Consider the following 21,300-nt stretch of genomic DNA (forward strand, 5'->3'; position numbering starts at 1 on the left):
AGCCCAGCTCACCTCCCCGTCGGCTCCCCCCATCACCCCCAGCTCATTGCGCGTTCACAGAATGCTCCCGTTACCTAGGGAGGGAGATGAGCGCGGGGTGGGGGGTGGTGTGGTGGTGCGCAGTCACGGCGCCGCCGGCGGACTACATCCCCTAGCTTCCCCTGCGAGCGGGTGATGCGCCGGTCCCGAGACAGTCCCACCTGGCTGCTCCACCCCTTCCCTCTGGTCCCCTTCCCCACGCTCCCTTGCTTGCCTGCGTGGGGAGCGAGTTGGGTGCGGGGGGTGGGGTGGTGTGCAGTCACGGTGCTGCCACCGGACTACATCCCCCAGCTTCCCCTGCAAGCGGGTGATGCGCCGGTCCCGTGACCTGTCCCGTCTGGCTACTCCTCTCCTTCCCTCTGGTCCCCTTCCCCACGGTGCTTCCTTGCTTGCCCGCATGGGGTGGGAGATGGGCGCAGGGGGGGCAGTGTGTGTGTGATACTGTGTGTGTGTGTGATACTGTGTGTGTGTGTGATACTGTGTGTGTGTGAGATACTGTGTGTGTGTGTGATACTGTGTGTGTGTTTCACACTGTGTGTGTGGGACACTGTGTGTGTCGCACTGTGTATGTGACACTGTGAGCTGCGCAGGGGGTGGGGGTCCAGAGCTGCGCAGGGGGGGGCAGAACTGTGCATGGGATGGACCAGAACTGCGCAGGGGGGGGCCACAGCCGCACATGGGGGGGGTTCCAGAGCTGCGCAGGGGGGGGCCACAGCCGCACATGGGGGGGGGGCCAGAGCTGCGCAGGGGGGGGCACGAGAACGGAGTTGCGCAGGGGGAGGGCGGGAGACCGGAGCTGCGCAGGGGGGGGAGGGGAGCGGAGAAAGACTGGGGGAGCGGAGAAAGAGACAGGGGGAGTGGGGAGAGGAGGGAGCGCAAAATTTTAATCCCAGGCAACGCCGGGTCTCTCAGCTAGTGGTATAATAAAATGGTTTATTTGCAGGTTGCAAACGCACAACATTTTGGGGATCTACCTTCCTCAGGTGAAATATTTAAATAAATACAGTTATTTAAATTAATACATTTATTTCAATAAATATTGCACCTGAGGAAGGGAGATCCCTGAAACGTTGTGCGTTTGCAACCTGCAAATAAACCACTTTATTATATTCTGATGTCTGGTGTCAGACTTTATTAAAACAGTGCGGCAAGAGGATATCCAGTTTCAAGATTAACTATGTGTCAGAAGTACTGTAGTGCCGACAAGTATTCTAAAACAAATCTGGGGCAAACACCCACAAGACCCAGGCACATGCTGGGTACATGCTGGGTACATGCTGCAACATTTCAGTGACATTTCTGCAGACTGACTAATGGCCCATTGGATTAACAGCGGGAGTTCCTGGCAGTCCCATTCAAACTGACCCCTGCTGTGTTAATCCGATGGGAAATTAGTCTATGCAGAAATGTCACTGAAATGTTGCAACATGTACCCAGCATGTACCCAGCATGTACCCAGCATGTACCCAGCATGTACCCAGCATGTACCTGGATCTCGTTGGTGATTGCCCCAGATTTTCCAAGGCACGTTTAAGGCAAGTTTTAGAATACTCGTCGGCGCACCTGTAGGATCCCAGCCACTCTTCAACTGCCTGCACCTTACAAACAAAAAGGACGCCCACTACAATTATCTAAAAGGAGTGCGGTAAGATCCAAAACCTTTATCGTGTTTGTTATGTACCCTGGGATTTTTACTTCTCTCCAGCTCTACTTCTGGGCATGCAGCCCACAGCTGGAAGACTGGTGGATGTGTTCGGTACCTATTGCTCTCACTCAGATGTTTAAAGATACGAAAGTAGCAATTCAATTACCACATTAATTATTCACATTTGCCCCACATATTAGGGGGAAATCACTAATGTCTGATAAGGGGCAGCAGAACGCATTCCTGTGCTCAGGTCAATACAAATCAATGGTAGTAAATGCTGGATCAAGCTCTGACACCGCGTATTGGCATTTAGTGAACCCTGGCGATTACATATGTAGCGGTCATGTAAAATGGCTACAGTCATCTCTACTGCTGACAGTAAGGCCTGGTAAGTTGTGGGCATGCCAGCAGTAATTATGGAGGTTTGCCCTCACACCCGGTGAGGTGCCCTATGTAAGGATGGGAGTGGTCACAGACTCTGACTCCCTGGTTGGTGATGTCAGAGATGTGTCAGTGCCCAGAGTGTACATAAGGCACAGCACTGAGCCAAAGTTAGGAGTGTGTGTGTGTTGCTGGAGGAGGAGTAAGAGTAGGAGCAGTTAAGAGTTATGTTATAGTAGCTGAATAAGAAGACTGTGTCCAGGGACCTGGCACAGAGTAAAAACATCCCGGCTGGGATAGGGAATCCCTATTTAAGGCGAACTATACCTTTTAAAGGGAAGTGCGGTGACAATGAAGGGCTAATACACCCCATTGTGGAGGGCAGCATGGCCCACCGTACAATAAAGATGCTCTTAATTACAAACCCTCTCATGTACATGTGTGAAGTGATTGTACAGAGAGGAGCACCACAGAGGAGTTCCTCGCCAGGACCATCCCCAAGTGACCGAAGGGACCCTGATGAGGTGGAGGCGCTGCACTGGACATAGGTAGGACTCAGCACACTACCTCAGCTGCCTGTCTGGACGGGTCCTCCCCATACACCATCATGCAGGAGACTCAGGAGTCCTGTTGCCAACAGGTGCACCACCAGACACTACCACACTTTAATGGGGACCGGTTAGACCACAGGGGCCAATGTGAGATTGGGTGGGTCAGGCCGGTTCACAAACACCATTACATTTGGAGGCGAGCTGCTGAGATCAGATCTGTCAACAGGACAGGCTCTAGCTAGGCACACTGGGAAACAGGGAGAGTGTCTGCTGCCACTCTGTGCTGCATAGGGACGGACCTAGGGGTGGTCAGGGGCTGACAGGGTATTGTCAGTTCGCAGGGACGACCTAGGGGCCTGAAAGGAGTGAGGGGTTTGGAGCCGGGCTATAGCTGACCGAGTCACTTTGAGGTAGTGCTAGTTGGTAGGACGCCAGAAGGGATAGCCTGTTAACATGGTCAGGAATCCTGGAGAGGGTCTGCGCTAGGCTGACCAAGAGAGGTAGATGCCCAAGTACTGCATGGCAGAGCCAGAGTACTCTAGCCATTCCAGACACTTACCATAGGGAGCACAGACTGGGAGGAAGGAGTTACAGCAGACACTGAGAGAGTGAGCCTAGCCTGAGGTAGTGCAACATGAGTCCAGCCTAGATCAGGTACACATGTGGTGGTGCATCTGAGCAAATCTTTATTGTACTGGTGTGGTGGCTGCCCCGCAGAGCGGAGCCCCATGTACGATAATTGGTACGAGAGCGTGACAACCCAAGGAATGGAGGATCTGCGTAGTGCGGAGAGCCCAAAATGGCGACCAGAGGCTGATGGGGAAGGCACCCGTGGCGTGCGCCCCACTGAAGAGCAAACTGTTGCTGAGCTGTCTCTAACTAATCTGCTCTGGAGCGGAGCGAAGGCGGTGGCTGCCCTGTTTTTGTCCTGTCTGGGACACCGAGGTGCCCCCCTTGAGGAGTGTGAGTACATTGTGATAAATGGGGTGGAGCACAGTGAGGATGGATGTCAGTGGACGTGCAACCAAATGAATGCTACCTTATCAAGAAAACAAACTGACATTTCGGACTCAAAAGCTACCCAAAATGGCGGCTCCCGCTTGCTAGGGAGACCGCGTGGGCCAGTCACAGAGAACTTGGCTGATTCAGGACTTGCAAAAAGTTGGCCGGGAATGGCGCGAAAAGCAGAGCCCCGCCCTGATGGGGGGCATGGCGCGAAAGCTATGGCTGCGCCTTCATGGACAGTGACTCACTCGGCCCCTGTGCTGAGTCAACCGCTTAGTCTATGGGACCCTCCCCTGATTTCCACCAGGGGGAGTGACTTGCAACTATGGCCTGTGGGAATGCCCCCACTGGGCCCAGGGACTGATATCCAGACGGCGCCACTACAAGAATTAGTTCCGGCCGCGGAGATGCAGTACAAAAAGGATGGCTACCTTGCACGAAGGGCGGCTGCCAGGAGAAGGCGGGAACTAGCCACGGGAAAAGAACCTCACCCTGATGGGGAAACTGGCGCGAAAACGCAGACCGCGCCCACCAGGACTGAGAAAGGCGCGGCCTTAATTAAGGGGCATGCTATTCCCCTGTGGGACCCGCCCATTATTGCAACCCCTGGGGGCGGGTTCCAGCTATGTCAGCGGAGGGAGGAGCCGAAGCAGGAAGTGGCTGGCCCAGCAAATTCTACCCGTCAGTTGTGAGGAACCACTGACCTGGAGAGACCCATACAGAAAGTGGACCCTATTAAAAGGATGGCCTGCTCCTCCACTGTGGGCACTATGGTCTCCACCCAGCCCTACTCGGTACCCGGCGGGCTACTGGTAATCAGGGTGGCCAACACCGAGACGGTGGTCGGGCTCTGCCTTCAATGCGGGCTGCCCGGAGGCACTGTTAATACAGCGGCACGTTGCCCACACTGCGGGACATTATATTTGTGGCCAATGCCGACGTTCATCCCGATCCAACCTGCTGACCCCCCGGGGGATACGGCTAGGCGCTCTGCCGAGTCCCCTGGTGCACTGTGGATCAGTCGTGCAAGTCCCGGAGAAAGGGGACTGGAGTCGATTAAATCGGCTGGGTCAGCAGCAACCGAGATGGTCGGGTCACCCCCCGACCGAACTGGAAAGAGACTATCGCCCCGATCGGTGACCCCTAAGTCGGGGAAGGGAGACTACTTGGATGAGGATCTCCGCGAGCTAGCGGAGGTGAAATCAAGGCCCAGGAAAGAACCGGGGAGGACGACACCCTGTGGCGTGAGTAGCAGCCTGGAAAGCAGGGCATCCCCCGCAGATCGGCGAGCCGAGAGACGGAGTCCCTCCGCCCCAGGATATGGCGGCGACGGGTGAGAGACGCCTACACCCCTGCGGAATGGTAAGAGAAGGCCACTTACTTACCTTGCTCCGGTAGGCGGTGTAGCGGAAACAAGGCCGTGCCAGGCCCAAGACGCACGTGCGGAGAAGACACCACTTCCGGTGGAGATGGCGGCGGAGCTTCCGGATGTCGTCATTGAGGAAGAGATCCCGCTTGGGGGTCCAACTCAAGATGGCGGCACTTCCGGTTCCGGAGAGGACATCACTTCCGGTGGCGACGGCGGAACAGACGGGAAGGAAGCAGCGACGCTTCGGCGATCGGGTGAAGGTCCCCGATCACCTCAAGGGCCCAAGAGCTGGATGGGCGAACCGCAGACTGAGGAGGGTGAGCTATCCTCATTGGATCAATCCATGGACAGCCGGGAACGGGTCACAGGTCGTAGCCCCGTGGCGCCCCCTCGCTTGCCCTTACGCCCAACCCCACGCCCTAGGTAAAATCCCTGCCCCCATCACCTGTTCCACGGGGTCCCCGCCTAGCCTAGAACTTGTGGACGTACCGTTGGGGGAGGAGGAGAGACGGACTGGGGAAAGACAGCGCAGTTGCGCTACAGAGGGCATTTCTCGGGGTGGGGGAGAATTAGGTAAGGCCGCGGTAGGCCGGTGGTTGCCTCCTGCGACCAACAAACTTGAGAAAAAGGCAATGGGATCATCACGGTGGTCCGTACCACGGTCGGCACGGACATCGGGGGTATTTTCGTGGGGGGATGCGGATGAGAGTGACTCAGGGGATTCACACCGCTTCAAAGAACACCGTTGGTGGGCCCCACTCTTTGAAGGCTATGTAGCCTGGATGGACCGTACGCGGTTTCTCATCCGTAGGGAGGAGGTAGTAGATTTTTGGTGGGCCGAAGGAGAATTCACCCCTGAGCAAAGAGATAGGGAATTGCAGGACCGGTGGATTAAGATTGAGCACAGGGAGATAGAGCCCATGGGTCCTGACACACTGTCAGACCCTGTGGATCCTGACGAACCCCTGTCATGGGTGCTACCTGGGAGGGCAGGTAGGGCTGATCTGACCAGGATCAGTAGAGCGGAACGGGCAATAATGGCTCGATATAAGTCTTCCCACGGGTTGGAGTACCCTTATGTCCCTGAACCCCTCATGGAGGAGATAGAAGAAAACAGAGAAAGGTGGCTTAGGGAAACCATTGAAATGTACCTGGTCAGTAAGGGGAGTGAGGTTACCGGAAGGAAGGCAGAGGACAGGATAGATCACCTGATGCGAGTGTGGAGTATAGGGAGGAACATACATAAACACAGGGTGACCTATAGACCCGAAAGGGGACTGCCTAGGCATTATCATGTCACGGTCCTGGACATGGGTGGTAGAGAGGTTAGAAAACCTGATCCGAGTCACTACTATTAGGGGGTACTGAGACATTATGCGGGCTCGTGGCTGCTGGTCGGGGCGGGCTTGGCGAGATGTCACTGTAGTCAATATTCTGTTGTATTGTGCAAATCTGTGTGATGTTAACAATTATGTTTTGTGTTACAGTGCTTCCTGGAGGAAGGTATGCAAATTTAGGTCCCAGCGAGGTCGATGGGATTCACCAGGGGGAGAATGTAGCGGTAATGTAAAATGGCTACAGTCATCTCTCCTGCTGACAGTAAGGCCTGGTAAGTTGTGGGCATGCCAGCAGTAATTATGGAGGTTTGCCCTCACACCCTGGTGAGGTGCCCTATGTAAGGATGGGAGTGGTCACAGACTCTGACTCCCTGGTTGGTGATGTCAGAGTTGTGTCAGCCCCCAGAGTGTACATAAGGCACAGCACTGAGCCAAAGTTAGGAGTGTGTGTGTGTGTGTGTTGCTGGAGGAGGAGTAAGAGTAGGAGCAGTTAAGAGTTATGTTATAGTAGCTGAATAAGAAGACTGTGTCCAGGGACCTGGCACAGAGTAAAGACATCCCGGCTGGGATAGGGAATCCCTATTTAAGGCGAACTATACCTTTTAAAGGGAAGTGCGGTGACAATGAAGGGCTAATACACCCCATTGTGGAGGGCAGCATGGCCCACCGTACAATAAAGATGCTCTTAATTACAAACCCTCTCATGTACATGTGTGAAGTGATTGTACAGAGAGGAGCACCACAGAGGAGTTCCTCGCCAGGGCCATCCCCAAGTGACCGAAGGGACCCTGATGAGGTGGAGGCGCTGCACTGGACATATGTAGGACTCAGCACACTACCTCAGCTGCCTGTCTGGACGGGTCCTCCCCATACACCATCATGCGGGAGACTCAGGAGTCCTGTTGCCAACAGGTGCACCACCAGACACTACCACACTGTAATGGGGACCGGTTAGACCACAGGGGCCAATGTGAGATTGGGTGGGTCAGGCCGGTTCACAAACACCGTTACACATACATTTCAGCAGGGCTTGTCACGTTTAGCAGCCACTGTAACGTTGTATTTCCCCTTTATCTGGATTAATAGTGTTACTGTAACTTAGAAAAAGTCACAAAGTGAAAATATATTTAGCAGATCCCCGTTTTAACGGACAGCAGCATCTGTGTGCCCCATCTCTAACCACAATACATTGCAGAACAGTATATTACAGGAGTATATTACAGGACATTCTAGCAGTAAAATGGCTGAAACAGCTTCTTGTTCTGGTTTATTATTTAACAAAATCCTCAATATTATTATTATTACTCACCGCAAGTCACTGTCCAGAAATTGAACAAAAGCAGCAAAGCTCCTACTGGTCTCATTCAGATGCTTGTAACATGTTTTGAGGCTCTCACTGTCAGCATCCTTGATGGGCAAACAAATGGGACATAGTAAAGACAATTGAGAGAAAACATATTCACATTGATTGCATTATTTTAATCTGAAAACTATTAAAAGAGAGAACAACATTGAGACACAAGTGTACATTAATGCCCAATGTCCCTCTCCTGTTTGCCCTTTGAATAGATTCTTTATCTTACAGAATACAACTAAATCCCAAAATATATGGGGTAAAAAATATCAGGAACAATGAACACAAGATATCATTGTTCGCTGACGATATCTTGTTAACATTGTCGGACGCACAAACGTCTCTTAAGGAACTCTTCATAGCCATAGATGAATTCCGGAAGCTCTCTATCTTTAAGATCAACCCCTTAAAATCAGAGGCCTTAAGCCTACACATATTGTGAGAAAATCCTGTTAATATTAAAAGACCATTTCCAAAAAAATGGAAATCGGACAAACTAAAATATCTTTGGGGTTTTATACCTAAAACATACGTTGAAATCCATAATATGAATTACCACCAATTATGAGAATTTTGAAGAAAGATCTCAAAACATGGGATTCATTCCAACTGTCTTGGTCAGGCCGTATAGCTTCAGTTAAGATGAACCTGCTGCCACGCATCCTATATCTCTTTCAGGTCCTCCCAGTGGAGGTACCTATATACGTATATATTAGGGATTTGGAGAAAGCAGTAACAGATTTTATTTGGCACGGGAGAAAACCCAGAATTAACAGGAGGACTATGATTAAACCAATATCTCAGGGGTCTGGCCCAGCCAGATCTCATATGTTACTACAAATCCACCCGGCTTGGCACCCTGATTTACTGGGCCGTAGCAAAGGGAAAAAACCTTTGGTCAATATAGAAAAATCGGAAGTTGAAACTTCAAATATGGAGGCTCTCTGGTGGTTAGAAAAATCTAAGAAACCCACTCAGGTGCATACACACCCAGTTATAGAGCACTCACTGAAAGTTTGGGACACTATATGGAAACAGAAAACCATTCGACGATACCGTCGAAGACATTCACAGAAATCCAGACAGAGTACATCGTACCCCTTCCCCCCCCCCCCCCCCCAGACATACTGTACTTTTCAATATTTGCAACTAAGACACTATGTATCCTCGTTTAGGGATAAGACAAACATCTATAGGCCACTGACGACATTTGAACATCTGTACAGGCATACCCCGCATTACCCCAGGGCTCTGTCCTGGGACCTCTTCTCTTTTCTCTGTACACACTCTCTCTAGGTGACCTAATAACATCTTTTGGGTTTAATTATCACCTCTATGCTGACGACACACAAATATATTTCTCAACACCCGACCTTACACCAGCTATACAAACCAAAGTTTCTGAATGTCTCTCTGCTATATCTTCCTCGATGGCCCTCCGCCGCCTTAAACTCAACATGGCTAAAACAGCTCCTCTTACTTCCTCCCAAACCTGGCCCTACTACCTCCTTCCACATTACTGTTGGAACTACCATCATTCACCCAGTAGCCCAAGCACGCTGCCTTGGGGTCACTCTCGACTCCTCTCTCACATTCGCCCCTCACATTCAAAACATTTCTAAAACCTGTCGCTTTTTCCTCCGCAATATAACTAAGATACGCCCTTTCCTCTGTTGCTCGACTGCTAAAACTCTGACTCAGGCCCTCATTCTCTCCCGTCTTGATTACTGTAACCTCCTGCTGTCCGGCCTTCCTGCCTCTCACCTGTCTCCCCTACAATCTATCCTAAACACTGCTGCCAGAATCACTCTACTCTTTCCGAGATCTGTCTCAGCATCTCCCCTCATGAAATCCCTCTCCTGGCTTCCGATCTAATCCCGCATCTCACACTCCATTCTTCTCCTCACTTTTAAAGATTTACACTCTTCTGCCCCTCCTTACATCTCAGCCCTAATTTCTCGTTATGCACCATCCAGACTCTTGCGTTCTTCTCAAGGATGTCTTCTTTCTACCCCCTTTGTATCTAAAGCCCTCTCCCGCCTTAAACCTTTTTCACTGACTGCCCCACACCTCTGGAATGCCCTTCCCCTCAGTACCCGACTAGCACCCTCTCTATCCACCTTTAAGACCCACCTTAAGACACACTTGCTTAAAGAAGCATATGAATAGCACTGTGGATATTCTGAACAAGATACATAAATCTTGGCCCCCTGCAGACGCACTTACAGAACTCCCTCCTACTGTCTCTGTACATTCTCCCTACCTACCAATTAGACTGTAAGCTCCTCGGAGCAGGACTCCTCTTCCTTAATGTCTAAAGCACTTATTCCCATGATCTGTTATTTATATTATCTGTTATTTATTTGATTACCACATGTATTACTGCTGTGAAGCGCTATGTACATTAATGGCGCTATATAAATAAAGACATACAATACAATTAACGTAGGCAATGGGACCGGAGCATGTATGTAAAGCGAAAATGTACTTAAAGTGAAGCACTACCCTTTCCCCACTTATCGATGCATGTACTGTACTGCAATCATCATATACGTGCATAACTGATGTAAATAATGCATTTGTAACATGCTCTATAGTCTTCCCGCTTGCGCACAGCTTCGGTACAGGTAAGGAGCCGGTATTGCTCTTTAAGACGTGCTGACAGGCGCATGCGCGAGCTGCCGTTTGCCTATTGGGCGATATGTCATTACTCGCGAGTATGCCTGTATACGAATTCTGCTTATCATAAACGGACAATAGCCCTACTTTACCAAATTCTAATTGATCCAACTAACCATCTCAAGGATAGAAATACACTCAATTGGGTGAGAGATATCGGGCAGGAAATGGAGGAAGATGATTGGGGTGATATATTTGAGAGAATGGCTAAATCATCCAGGTGCTCCACCATTAGAGAAACTAATCTCAAAATATTACACAGATGGTATTACACTCCAGCCCGATTACATGTCTTTTTTTTTTCCGGCGACCTCCCCCATGTGCTGGTGGAATTGCAGCCATGTAGACTCTTTCAAACATATATGGTGGTTGTGTCCTAGGATCAGGGGGTTTGGGAAAAAATCAAAAGATGAATACTTCAAGTTGTCATGCTCCCCCCTCCATGGAATATCGCATCGGTCCTGATTAGCAGGCCCGCTGAGTACTAAGACCATAATCCAGACGCTCTGATCAAACATACAGTATGCTCTCTGCTACCAAAAACAAATGTTTGCAACTAGAAACAAGTTGATCCACCAACAATTAAGGCAGCCCATAACAAAATCAATCATATAATGGTTATTGAAAAGTTAGCGAGCCTCCTTGAGGATAAATAAACTAAATGTACAAATTTCTGGGGCCCATGGGTATCCCACTATTCTCAGAATGGCAATTGATTGTTACAGTGGCCCTACTGATCATGTGTGAGGTCCTGGACCTCCAACACCCTGACTCACGGGTTGCCTCCAGTGAACTCAAGGTTCCCATGTTGCACTGCCTTCCAGTCTACCATCTGTACCCATTAAATGTATATCTGTTATGTTATTCAAGTTACTCATGTTTATCTATTACCTTCTCCCCCTCCCTCCCTATTTTCTTTATTTCTCCCCTACCTTCCCCCCAGAAAATAAATACAATTTTGAGTTGAAAAAAATGGCTTATACTGATATTTTTTGATGCGCTTCACATCACTGTATTTTTCGAAAGGTCAGAGTGAACCAGGAAGTGGGATAGAGTCATGATCGAGAAGGGGCAGAGATGAACGAAGAGGGGCAGAGAGATGAATGAAGAGGGGCAGAGAGATGAACGAAGAGGGGCACGGAGATGAACGAAGAAAGCAGAGAAATTAATGAAGAGGGGCAGAGAGATGAACGAAGAGGGGCAGAGAGATGAACGAAGAGGAGCAGAGAGATGAACGAAGAGGGGCAGAGAGATGAATAAAGAGGTGCAGAGAGATGAATAAAGAGGGGCAGAGAGATGAATGAAGAGGGGCAGCGAGATGGGCAGACAGATGAAGAGGTGCAGAGAGATGAATGAAGAGGGGCAGGAAGATGAATGAAGAGGGGCAGAGAGATGAATGAAGAGGGGCAGAGAGAGGAAAAGGGGCAGAGAGATGAATGAAGAGGGGCAGAGAGATGAATAAAGAGGGGCAGAGAGATGAATGAAGAGAGGTACCAGGGCAACAGAAGAGGCTATATAACAAAGTACAAAATGGCACATTTGAGACCTTTATTAAATATGCTGTGAATCAGCTTCACAATTACAAGTCACATGCGGACAGGGCGCTAACCATATGTTCCTTTTTTTCAACTTTACTTTTATTGGGGTTTTTCATGCATACATTGTATCACCAGCAATTATCTCAGTAAACATCAAAGGAACTGCCAAGCACTCTGTTAGTGACGTGTCTCAGTTTGCTACAGTAATTATGGTCTGATGAAAGGCATACAACCCTTGGCTCTAGGTGTGTATCGTATGCGTCACTAAGAGTTATTATTCAGTGAGTAAACATGTCTTTATTATGGTGACTTGATTCGTTGGTTTAGATTCATTTAACCTTGTTAAGCTTGAGCTAATATTGCACAAGGTAAAAAACAAACCTCACAAATATCGATTTATTTACTAACATTCCTACAGATGCAGTCAGACTTGCTGTCCCCAGCGCGGCAGATGAACAAGCAAAGGTCCTCGGCGCTGGGGACAGTATCTGCCGCGATTGCGCTGCGGGCGTCAATGCTTCCCGACCTGACCCCACGCAGAGTTAATCCATCTAGTTTGCGTTCGCCGGACCAAAAACGCACACAGCAAGTCTTATTATATCTGCATCAAGAACAAAGAAAATAAAAACCCTGCTCAAAGTTCACTAATCCCAATTAATTGGTTTTAATATATTCTTTTGTCATAAATCCACGTGAAAGACGAGGAGGTGCACATTTAGTAGGTAAATATAGATGAATGAACAGCGAGAAAGAAGCACCTACTTTTAAATAAAAATGCACTTAAAATGACTAGTATGGAATGATTATTGATACTAAAATATAACCTTTATTAGATACAATTTCAATATATATATATATATATATATATATATATATATATATATATATATATATATATATATAAAATATATATATATATATATATATATATATATACACAGTGGTCGACAAATCACCAAAAAATCTACTCGCCGAACAAAAAAAATCTACTCGCCACCTAGTACCAAACATGTGCTTCTTGGGCCAATAGGAACTCGCCACGATGTTAAATCCACTCGCCCGGGGCGTGCAAATGTATAAGTTTGTCGAACACTGTATATATATATATATACAGTATATACACATACAGTAAAATCTAAAAACTATAAGAAAACAATATTAGATCAAGCATACGCTAAAATAAGTAACATCGATAGGAAAGATCTTCTACAATATAATACAACAAAGATCGAATGTGTTGACAAGTTGGAGAATAAAATCAATGTTTCATTCATTACTCAATATAATCCACTAGCTTCACAAATCAAAAAAGTTATTAAAAAACACTGGCCTTTGGTATTAAAAGATCCCATTCTACAATCTCATCTTCCGTTGATTCCTAGGATATTATTTACAAAAGCTGATACCCTCAAAAACCATGTGGCACCTAGCTGCCTAAAATCTTCTCAAAAAGCAATATCTACAGGTACTTTCTTGGAACCTAAGGGCTTTTTCAAATGTCTTAGGTGCAAAATGTGTAAGTTGGACCTTCATCGTTCTAAACAAACTAAGAGCTTCTCATCATCTCATACGGGAATAAAATATAATATAAAACATTAAAAAAATTGTGATTCATCTAACATCATTTATCTAGTACAGTGCCCCTGTAAAAAAACAATAGATAGGGTGCACTACTAGAAAGCTAAAGCTACGTTTTGCTGAGCACATCACAAATATCCAGTAAGGATTCTTACAACATATATTATCTAAACATTTCTGTGAGGAACATAATGGTGACCCTGTATCCATTCAGTTTATTGGGATCGATAAACTATCTGCTAATTGGAGGGGAGGCGATAACATCAATGCCATATCTAAGCATGAGACCAGGTGGATCCATACGATAAAAACGTTGCACTGCAAGTAAATTACATGTATACCTGTTTGAGTGCGGGACTTATCTATAGTTTGTATCGATCCAGTGATATGGATGCCTACTGACCACTATATGCACTCTTTTGCTTTGTTCTGTATCAATATATTTTACATGATTTGTATCTTTTATGTATATGTCTTTTATGTATATTTTTATATATTTTTTATGTATTTTGTCAATTTTAATACAGCGTTTAAGTTCCTTTTTTATTATAGGAACAATAATTTTATAAATAGATTATTGGTTAGGATATTATAATATATCAATTTATATGACAAATTCTTTGCATTATATATTAACTTACTCTTCTTTATTCTTATTTGTATATTAAAATTGTTTGTTAAGTTTATTATATTATTTTAACGTTAAATTTATGGGTTTAAAATGTCTATTTGTTATTCAGTACATGTCTTTGTGTATCTACAAGGAGTTTGGGCATTGGCTAGCCAATTAACCTATTGGGAACTAGTTCATGCCTGTTAGTTACACAACCATATACCCCTGATGAAGTCTTTACACTAAGACGAAACGCGTTGGGTGGAGGCTGAAATATTACTTTCATAAGTTCTCCTTAACTCTCTGGATTGTCAGCATTTACTATCTGGCATTATTGCTATTACCATTTGCTGGACATTATCCCTCTATTTTCCCCGTCAACGGATCCATCAACACGCTGACGTCACGCTCACAGTCTCGCGAGACTTGAGGGATAGCAAGGAAGAAACTGGAGGCAGCTGCGGACGTATCTGATCGCGCGGGGTCTCGGCGTTCCACGAGGAGCCAGGACAAACCTCTACACAGATCAGCAGTGAGGAGAGGATTGTGTATATCCTACATGCCTGTTATACCTGCTACTTTGTAAGTAGCTTTTATCTTTTGCGCAGTTAAAGAATACAAGCGTACTTCACCATATTTTGCTTCTTTCTTATTTTTTCAGAGTCATCACCTATTGGTTCGTCAATGGTCCCTAGTCTTTTTTAATCCCTGATACTCTGTTACGGTGTATACTTATCATTGTTCGCGCCTGCGTTTTTCCCTATATATATATATATAATTAAATATATATTATATTAAATATATATATTAAAACTATACACAAAAATATAATTTGTGATTGTAATCAGAATTACTTTTGTTTCTTACAGAACGAAAAAAGGATTTCAACAGGTTTTGCACCGGCATCATAAGAGAACAGTCAGGGACGTTTTAAAACCGCATTTCCCATTCAAAAGATTTGCCATAAAATCAATATGTTCTAACAAAGCACAAAGAGGAACACATATATATATGTATATATATATATAGCAACTGTAAATATTCCTGTATATTCATTTGCATGTCTTAGACAGGTCTGCAACCCTGTCTTTCATCATTATCACCCAGCAAACAGCACTTCCACTGCAGCAAGGGATTCTGGGAAATGACATGCAAATGAGCACACAGTGCCACTTTTTATCTCATGCTCACATTACATGAGCAACCCTTAGCCAATGCATGCTGCTTTAAACACAGCTTTTAAGCAAGGACTTGGGAGATGCAAAGTCAGTTAACCCACTCACAGACATGTTTCAACCTTGATGGGTATCATCAGTGTGAGGTTGGTTTGCTGACATTTGCTCAAATGAGATAAGAGTAGGTAATCACCACCACTATTAAGGTTATGGTGGGTAAAAAAAAGTGACTAAAACCCTCCACATATATATACACATATATACACACACTTGTATAATTCGATTTAGCTGCTTTCATTCAAGATTAGTCTGGTGGTTGGAGATGTAGAACAATAAGGGCCTGTTTTTTGCTTGGGTATCTGTACTTACCCTCCATGCTCCCCATGAGAGCTGCATATCATCTACACTGGAATCTCACCCCTTCATTATATTGCTATTCAAATATATTGAGTTTGTGGAATTCAACTAGTATCTCTTAGGCAGATACTAGGTGCCTTCATAGAACATTAGTGAATAAAATCTACTAGCAATATCAAAAAACATCTAAAATATCTACAGATGCAGCGGCCGTTATTCGAACAAATTACGGAGCCGTTTTCCTGTGCGCTGCTGTACTCCAAGTGGCATTAATGCGGCCAATCGCCCCAGGCACACGTGTTTATCGCGGTTGCTTTGTTTGCATTTCATGGATTGTGTGCAATGAAATGAATGAATTGTAATGTGTACAGTACTGTGCTACTGTGTCAATTCCAGGTGTTTAAAAACCAGAACACTTAAATTCCATTTTCTGCACTCGCGTCTAAAGGCGGTACGGTTGGAAGAAATCCCGCGCCATGACATGGGTATTCCGAGGTATACATCGCTTGAAGTGTTCAAATAACGGCCGCTGCATCTGTATAACAATGCACATTCAAGCTGTGTAAGGGCTATAAGTTCTTGTTACATCATTACAGTAATCGTCATAAATAATTAGGTCCACACAAATCTAAATAATTATTTATCAACATCGTAGGCACTAGGTACATATGTCATCCCTAGGGAGCTAAACCAATTATAATAATTATTATTTATTTTTTTATATATAATTATATTACCCAGGAAATTCTCTAATCAACCTTCTTTTAATAACATTATAATACATAATGTACAGTATATACAGTTACAGGACTTCATACTCCCTATGTACATAAGTTAATAATGTATCTTTGTATGGTAAAATGAATTGCTTATGTATTAGGGCAACTATCTCCCACTTCTGTCTACCATCAGTATAACATCTGGATAATATTGTACAAATTATATTTTAATATTATGGTATTTTTGTGTACACTTGTAGGTACAAAGGTGTAAATGTGTGTGTTACGCCGAATAATTCTGTAACAAATAGAGCATCTATCAATAATGATTTAGAGAGACATTTTTAAAGTGTCCTATGAAAGACAGGGGGGGAGAGACAGATGTGGGGTGCAGGGGGGTGGCGAGTGATGTGGGGTGCAGGGGGTGGACAGTGATGTGGGGTGCAGGGGGTGGACAGTGATGTGGGGTGCAGGGGGTGGACAGTGATGTGGGGTGCAGGGGGTGGACAGTGATGTGGGGTGCAGGGGGTGGACAGTGATGTGGGGTGCAGGGGGTGGACAGTGATGTGGGGTGCAGGGGGTGGACAGTGATGTGGGGTGCAGGGGGTGGACAGTGATGTGGGGTGCAGGGGGTGGACAGTGATGTGGGGTGCAGGGGGTGGACAGTGATGTGGGGTGCAGGGGGTGGACAGTGATGTGGGGTGGACAGTGATGTGGGGTGGACAGTGATGTGGGGTGGACAGTGATGTGGGGTGGACAGTGATGTGGGGTGGACAGTGATGTGGGGTGGACAGTGATGTGGGGTGGACAGTGATGTGGGGTGGACAGTGATGTGGGGTGGACAGTGATGTGGGGTGGACAGTGATGTGGGGTGGACAGTGATGTGGGGTGGACAGTGATGTGGGGTGGACAGTGATGTGGGGTGGACAGTGATGTGGGGTGGACAGTGATGTGGGGTGCATGGGGTGGAGAGTGATGTGGGGTGCATGGGGTGGAGAGTGATGTGGGGTGCAGGGGGTGTAGAGTGATGTGAGGTGCAGGGGGGTGGAGAGTGATGTGGGGTGCAGGGGGATGGAGAGTGTTGTGGGGTGCAGGGGGGTGGAGAGTCATGTGGGGTGCAGGGGGTGGAGTCATGTGGGGTGCAGGGGGGAGAGTGATGTGGGGTGCAGGTGGGAGAGTGATGTGGGGTGCAGGGGGGAGTGATGTGGGGTGCAGGGGGGGGGCAGTCATGTGGGGTGCAGGGAGGGGAGACCGCAGCTGTGAAGGAGGGGGGGGACCCACCTGTGAAGGGGGGTAAATCCTGGGCAACGCCGGGTATATCAGCTAGTTTTTTATATTTTTTATTAAAGCATGTATGTTTTTAATGATTTTTTGGCACATTAGCAAGTCTCTTATTATATAAGACTCAACTGCTGTCATCATAGCTGAGTAAGTATACCAGCTTTCCATCTCTTGGTTCCAGTTAATGTATCATCTTTAGCTCTGTGGATATTCACCCATCTGATTTATATGTGAGAGCAGTACTTACACTTACTAATTAATCTGACTTAGTGTAACACCTCAGGGGATAGTTATGTATAAACTATGTATCTGTTTGTTGATTCTTTTCACACATAACAAACTCACATAACCCACAGAGAAAGAACCCCACTCCCACAGCAGACTGATTGAAAAAGCTGGAAGTTTATGTCAGTTATGACTTTGCATATGATTATATTTTCACGATGATCCTAAAGCGCCATTTAAAGTATTTTTCTGTGACTTGTAACTTTCTGACAATCAATGGACTATATAGGTTGCTAATGGACTTTTTTCAGCACTTGAATTGTCACTGTGTATACGTTTGGTTAGTCATATTGTATCATAGCTCATTTGTATCATTTAATTGTACATAAGTATTCAATTAATTGAGAATAGTGCTTGGCACCAGTTCTAAGTTTGTATTTATTATAAACAGAATAAACATACAATTAAAAAAGAAAAGACATGCTATGTGTCTAATTACAAGTGGGGTGTGTGTACTGTGCAATTAGACAGTAATAAGCATAGATGAGGAAACGTATCCTAATAATGATTACTGGTTGTAGCTCAGTATAGAGGTGAGAGGGGGCGACAGAGTTAAGATTCTCTCTCAGAGACAAACTCTGTGGATTTACAAACTTAAAACCTTGAGCCCCTTAGTCTCAATGAATAGAGACCCCAACTGGTTTTTGAATGATTAGGTACTTTTAGGTATTTTGGGTCATCATCCCATGTGCCCACTGTTCTTTCTCCATGCAGTTTTAAAGATTTTTATGAAGTCGAAATAGCCGTGTTAGTCCAGTCGCGATAGTGTAGAGTAAGTATCAGGTGACCCCACCATCTCCTTTCAGAAGGAGTTTGGTGAGCTTCTTGTTGAAGGAGAGATGTTACAGGTTCTCTCTTCCACCGAGAAGGACTTTCTCATCACTCCAGACCCAATCACACCTATTTTTCATCACCTCCCCAAAATTCACAAGACACTCACGGCACCCCCAGGTAGACCCATTATTTCCAGTATTGGTTCCCTGGGTGAGCACCTTTCACAATATATAGATCAATTTCTGCAACCACTTGTGCACGCCTTACCTTCTTACGTTATGGATACCAAACACATCTTATCACTACTTGCACCTTTCACTTGGCATACATCTTATATGGGTCACACTTGATGTAGCCTCCCTTTATAACATCATTCAGCACGAGCATGGCATCACAGCTACCATTTTTTCCCTCCATTCTCACTCCACATTATACCTTGCACATATCACATTTATTTTGGACAATATCCGTTTTTCCCTCACACACAATTATTTCACATTCAATCAGCAATTTTATCTCCAAAAACGTGGGACTGCTATGGGGACATCTTTTGCCCCGTCCTATGCCAACCTCTTCATGGGTTGGTGGGAGTCGTCCCACGTGTTTGGAGATACTAACCCTTTCAGGCACAATATAGCGTTTTACAAACGCTATATTGATGACCTACTGATGGTCTGGAGTGGAGGGGAAGTTGAGTTGCATAAATTTTTTAATTATCTGTCAGACAATCAACTAAACCTTAAGTTTATGCATAATTATCATATGCATACATTTCTAGGTCTTAATTTGTATGTGGATAATTACAAATGCATTCAATCGGATATATTCCACAAAGAAAATGCCAGGAATTCCTTGCTACATGCTGACAGCTGTCATTCCCGCCCTCTGTTCAGAGGTATCCCACGGGGGCAGTTCCTGCAATTACGCCAGAATTGTTCCTCCGTGGAGGACTTTGTTCGGAGGGCGAAAGATATGAAAGAACGGTTTTTAGCCAGGGGATATCCGCATGGAGATTTCACTAGGGCTTTTAAAGTGGCTTTACATACAGATAGAGAATCTTTGATTTCCATGAATTCAAAAGACCTTAGACAACATAAATTGGCCGATAATCCAGACGTCCCCTTTTTCATTACAGGATACAGCGACCAGGCCTTAGCTATTAAATCCATCATCAACAAACATTGGGGCACTCTGACTTTAGATCCACTGATGCGTAAAATTGTGAGTACAAGTCCACGAGTTGTGTTTCGCAAGGCCCCTACATTGGGTAATACATTCTCACCTAGTATGCTCAAACCCATTAACTCTGCAAGGTCCATGTTTCCCAAATTAATGGGTTCATACAGATGTGGCCGATGCAAAATTTGTCCCAATATGGTTAAAGCTACACACTTTTCTAACATAGATGGGACACGTAAATGCAAGATTCAATCTTATCTCTCATGCCAATCTGATTTTGGGCTAGTTCTAAGACAGGGCTAGTTCTAAGAGCCATCCGTGGATTACCTGACTATCTGCAGTGTGCTGATCTGGATCCTTGGACTGTGTGACCAGATTACACGCTATCTACACCTGAACTGGTGTTATCGGTGTAAATTCGGCCATCGAGGTTGATGACGTCCCCCGCTACCCGAACCCAGAAACGAGCAGCATGAGGAAGTGTTGGTCTGCACACAGGGATACCATACTCTCCAGCTACACACCTTTACAGTATTGCAGGACCCAGAGTGGTCAAATCGCCTATTTTCTACTATAGTATGTGAGTGGCCTGAGCTTGTTTGCTCTATTTTATTTTCATTAAATTGTGTTGCACTATATGTTTCTCTGTTTCTCTTCACATTATCCTGAGAACTCCTGCATCCAGATTTCGTTTGTGATCACCTATGAAACCCAGTGGAAATTTTGCGCTTTGAGTGCTCTTGTTTCATTCTCCCAAGGATTGTTCAATCCTACACCAGCTGCATCTCCATTGGTGATATTAATTTGTATTTTTGTATTTATTCACATATAGGGTTTGCGCTATTTCTTGTTCCCATTGATTTTTCCTATTGACATGCCAATGCACTAAACAATATGTCGGTCTAACAAGTCGGGTGCTCAAGATTAGGATTCTAGAGCACCTTAGGTTGATCTGCAATAAAGATATGTTACACCCGGTGTCTAAACATTTCAATTCATGTCCTTTGGGTTCAGCAGTATCACTCCAATGTATTGCACTAGAGCAGGTTGCCCTGCCAGCCCGTGGAGGAGACAGGGTTAAAATCCTGCATTAGCGAGAAGCACATTGGATATTTACATTGAAATATCCAAGATAGTCACCTAAGGCATATGATGCACGCAGACCAGAATTGAGCTTCTAATTGCTGTATGCTAACCTTTATAGTAATGAGTATGCAAATGTCAACAGATCACACACGTTTTGGATCTGAAGTACAGGACGCATCTCAAATTTTGTAGCTAAAAATATGCAGTGATTCAACTAAAAAAAAGTGAAAAAGATTAAAATGACCCTACAACGTCAGGCAAGTAAAAAAATAATACTGTAAAATACTATGTATGTATAAAAATACACACTGTTAATTCAATATGACGCTCACTTTTTTGTTTTCTTTATGCC

At 45.7% G+C, this 21,300-nt stretch overlaps 1 protein-coding gene across 3 annotated transcripts in view; it reads right to left on the reverse strand.

Moving 5' to 3' along the window:
• The window catches only part of LOC142493939 (squalene synthase-like), a 92,127-nt gene that overhangs the window by 70,087 nt on the left and 740 nt on the right, over nucleotides 1-21,300 (reverse strand). For all 3 annotated transcript variants that reach the window (XM_075598713.1, XM_075598714.1, XM_075598712.1), the window contains exon 2: nucleotides 7,640-7,737. In XM_075598713.1, coding sequence (XP_075454828.1) covers nucleotides 7,640-7,737 — 98 coding nt within the window. The remainder of the gene's footprint in view (nucleotides 1-7,639; nucleotides 7,738-21,300) is intronic.

The sequence above is a fragment of the Ascaphus truei genome, chromosome 4, assembly GCF_040206685.1.
Source record: "Ascaphus truei isolate aAscTru1 chromosome 4, aAscTru1.hap1, whole genome shotgun sequence".
NCBI classification, from domain to species: domain Eukaryota; kingdom Metazoa; phylum Chordata; class Amphibia; order Anura; family Ascaphidae; genus Ascaphus; species Ascaphus truei.